Source organism: Myodes glareolus, chromosome 4 (assembly GCF_982192425.1).
Source record: "Myodes glareolus chromosome 4, mMyoGla1.1, whole genome shotgun sequence".
NCBI classification, from domain to species: domain Eukaryota; kingdom Metazoa; phylum Chordata; class Mammalia; order Rodentia; family Cricetidae; genus Myodes; species Myodes glareolus.
Window position 1 is genome coordinate 14,563,702 of NC_142029.1, and position 3,537 is coordinate 14,567,238.

A 3,537-nucleotide genomic window follows, 5' to 3' on the forward strand; every position below is an offset into this window, starting at 1 on the left:
TTAGCTTCTGTCTGATCTATTACCACACGCACATATCACACATGTGTGCTGTTACATTCAAACACAATGAGGAGCCTGGATGAGGCTGGGAGGAAGTGTCCTTAAACATGGGGCTCCAAATGCAGCATGTACCTCAGTCGGGGGTGAGGCATGCAGGCATACTGGCTTTCACATCTCTGGGGTGACTTGCGTCACCCCAGATGAAGCTATAGACTGAGAACCTGTCTTCTGCAGCCGGAAGCCTGCTGTTGTCCTTGGATCACAGCCTGGAGAGACAGCACGGGGGCACTGCCAGCTCTGAACAGTGTAATTTCTAAGGTCCTCCAGGTAGACTGTGTGGCTCCTCCCAAGGAGAACCAGGACACGGGGGAGAGGGAGGGTACTAAAAACCAGGAGACTTGGGGCCAACTCTTGCTATGGCTGGAACAGTCTTGCACAGAGACCCTGCTGGTCACTTACAGGGTTGGCATGAAAGGTGCTCATGTCGGTTCCATCCTTTGTCTTTCCTATTGCTGTCCACTCTGCTCTGCAGTGCAGAGCTGCCCTCAGACAACCTGAAAGAAGTCTGGCAAGTGGGAGGAGCATCCTCCTGTCAAGGCCACCTGCAGTAGATGTGGTGCCCGCGCACCACCCCTTCATCTGCAGCAGATGCGGTGCCCGCACATTGCCCCTTCAGCTGAGGTAGACGTGGCGCCCACGCATCGTCCCTTCAGCTGCGGTAGATGTGGCACCCGCGCATTGCCCCTTCAGCTGAGACAGGTGCGGTGCCCGCGCATTGCATTGCCCCTTCAACCACATTGCCCCTTCAGCTGCAGTTTTCCACTCGCCCCAGCTGCCTGGTTTTGTCTCTTTAAGCTCAAGGCTGGGGACAGATGCTCCACCTCTGGAGCAGAGACCTAGACTGAGGAAGCTGCAATCCCCACCCCCTAATGCCCGCCATTTGGTAAGCAGGCTCTGGACAAACTGTCCTCTTTCCTGGTACCACCAATGCCCTGCCTGGACCTGACCAATCTAGTGATTGTTTCCTCATTAAACCCTTCCAGATGCCAGCTTAAGATGTCACTCAACACAGGACGGCCCCCACCATGCGCCAGAATGCTGCTTCCCATCTCTGAAGATATCCAGCCACTCAGGGAAGTGAAATTAGAACCCAGGTCTCCTACCTCCCATGGCAGGGCATGGGCCTTATGTCTGGGAAGGCAGTAAAGTCTGGGTTGAAGGAAAGGTTCAAGCAAGAGGGGCTTGAATCCTCCTCCTGGTAACAAATATTCACTGTGGCAGCGAAGCATCCTGGCATCACAACCTACCAAACCACAAGCCTGAGCCAAGAGCATGGTGTCAGCTTCCCTGCCCACCACAGCCGTGACAAGTAGAGACGGGCTGTGAGCAACAGAAGCAACGGTGGCCCCTTCTGTGGGCGACCAACTTTCAGCTTCTTTTCCCACCCTCCCACCAACGAACAATCACAACCACTGCTGGGAACAGCCACAACGGTTTCCTACTGGCTACTCACTGCTACAGGATCATTTTCTGTCCTGAAATACAGCTCACTCTCCACCTAGATTTTGGAGCTTGACTTCCGCACTGGAGTCCACTGCGATTGTGTGTAGATGCTTGTGTCCGCATGTACACCTGAGCTCGGGAGCTCCCAGAGGCCAGAGGCGTCACATCTGGAGCTGCAGTTACAGATGGTTGTAAGCCACCTAATATGGGCTCCGAGGACCAAACTACTCTGGAAGAACAGTTAAGCACTTGTAACGGCACAGCCATCTCAATTCTACACTATGGCCAGGAGATGGCAGTATGAAGCAAGACACCAGCCATGGGACGGCACATTCCTTCTGCAGGTTCTCTGTGGGGTAGAGAGCCCATAGGTCTCAGGAACAGGTCATCCAGATAATCCAAGCACTTCCGCCTCCCCCAACCATCTTGCAGCCAAGAAATTTTCTTTCAGACATCACACAGACACCTTTTCCTTCAATTTCTGTTAAGTTTGGAATGGGATAAACTATCACTTTTTTTTTTTTTTTTTTTTGAGAAAAGATCCCTGTATACCCTTGACTGGTTTAGAATTAACTGTGTAGACCAGGCTGGCCTTGAACTTGGAGTGACTCTCCTACCTCTGCCCCTCAAATGCTGGGACTACAGGTATCCATCAGTATGCCTGGCAAGAACAGACACCTTCTTAAAATTAATAATGAGCTGGGCAGTGGTGGTGGAGCACTACTTTAATCCCAGCACTCAGGAGGCAGAGGCAGGCGGATCTCTGAGTTCTGGGACAGTCAGGGCTACACAAAGAAACCCTGTCTTGAAACACCAACAAAAGCAATGAGCTTTGCCTATGTGCACGCCTGGCAACCACAGTAGCCAGGAGAGAACGTCGGCTCTCCTGGGCCTGGAGTAGCTACCATGTGGGTGCTGGGAATAAAGCCTGGGTCACCTGCAAGAGCAATGAGTGTTCTTCACTGCTGAGCAGAAAGCTTCTGAGATCCAGCCAGGGCTGGTGGTGCTGAGCTGCCATCTCTGTACTCAGGGGGCCGAGGCAGGAGCAATACTGTGAAAACCAGGCTAACCTAGGTCGAGACCCTTCCTAAGAAAATCTACACGCAGGTATGAGAATTTATCAAGACTTGTAGTCATGGAAAAGTGTGTGAGTGAGGTACCCACAGAGGCCAGAAGAGGGCATCAGATCCCCCAGAAATGGAATTAAAGTGGTAGCCACCTAATGTGGGTGCCCGGGGACTGAACTCAGGTCCTCTGAAAGAGCAAGTGCTGGTAACCACTGCGGTCTTTTCAGCCCTTTATCTTTGACACAGGATCCTGAAAAATAGATGAAGCCATGAACCCCTGCCTTAGCAGACCGGAGGTGGGTGTGCACTTTTTAATGTGTTCTCCTGCAGGATCCTGGTGACACAGGCACTGGTGGGCACTGCTGCCCAGGAGAAGGTCTATGCTGTGGCCCAGCATAGTCTAGACTGGATATCAGTCAACGGCCTCCTGTGCTTTTGTCCCTCTCCAAGATTCAAGGTGACTTTCAAAGTACCTCGGTGCTCATCAGTACAAATCCAGATGTTACACCCACAAGCACCATTCTTATGTTAATATATATATGTATACACACACATACACACATACATACATACACACATGTGAGATGGGTGTGGTGATGCACACCTTTAGTCTAGCTCTGGAGGCAGTACGACTGAGTTCAAGGCCAGGCTGGTCTACATAGCAAGTTCCATGGCAGCCAGAGAGAAACAGTGATCCCCTATCTTAAAGAATTAAAAATCAATATATGCAAAATCTGGACAATTACTCCGATATTTAAACTGGTGGGGAAAGTGAGACACAAAGGGCCTTTGTGCACTAACAAGTCCATGAAAAACAACGAGGGCACACCTTTGTGAACTTGGAGAGAAAGGGAGAAGACGAACCAAACTAAAACGGGCTTCGACCCAAGTGAGCTATCGCCAAGTCCTGTTGGCATTGGCACGGCCATTCTTGGCCATGGTGTTTGAGTCAAGACTTAGCTTCCTA

The 3,537-nt window shown here is 51.2% G+C and overlaps 1 protein-coding gene across 1 annotated transcript in view; it reads left to right on the forward strand.

Annotated features, from left to right (window-relative positions):
• Fbxw12 (F-box and WD repeat domain containing 12) overlaps positions 1 to 3,537 on the forward strand; it is a 40,990-nt gene that overhangs the window by 36,788 nt on the left and 665 nt on the right. Inside the window, 1 exon segment of the mRNA XM_085688605.2 lies at positions 2,901 to 3,047. Within this exon segment, the coding sequence (XP_085544731.2) occupies positions 2,901 to 3,047 (147 nt within the window).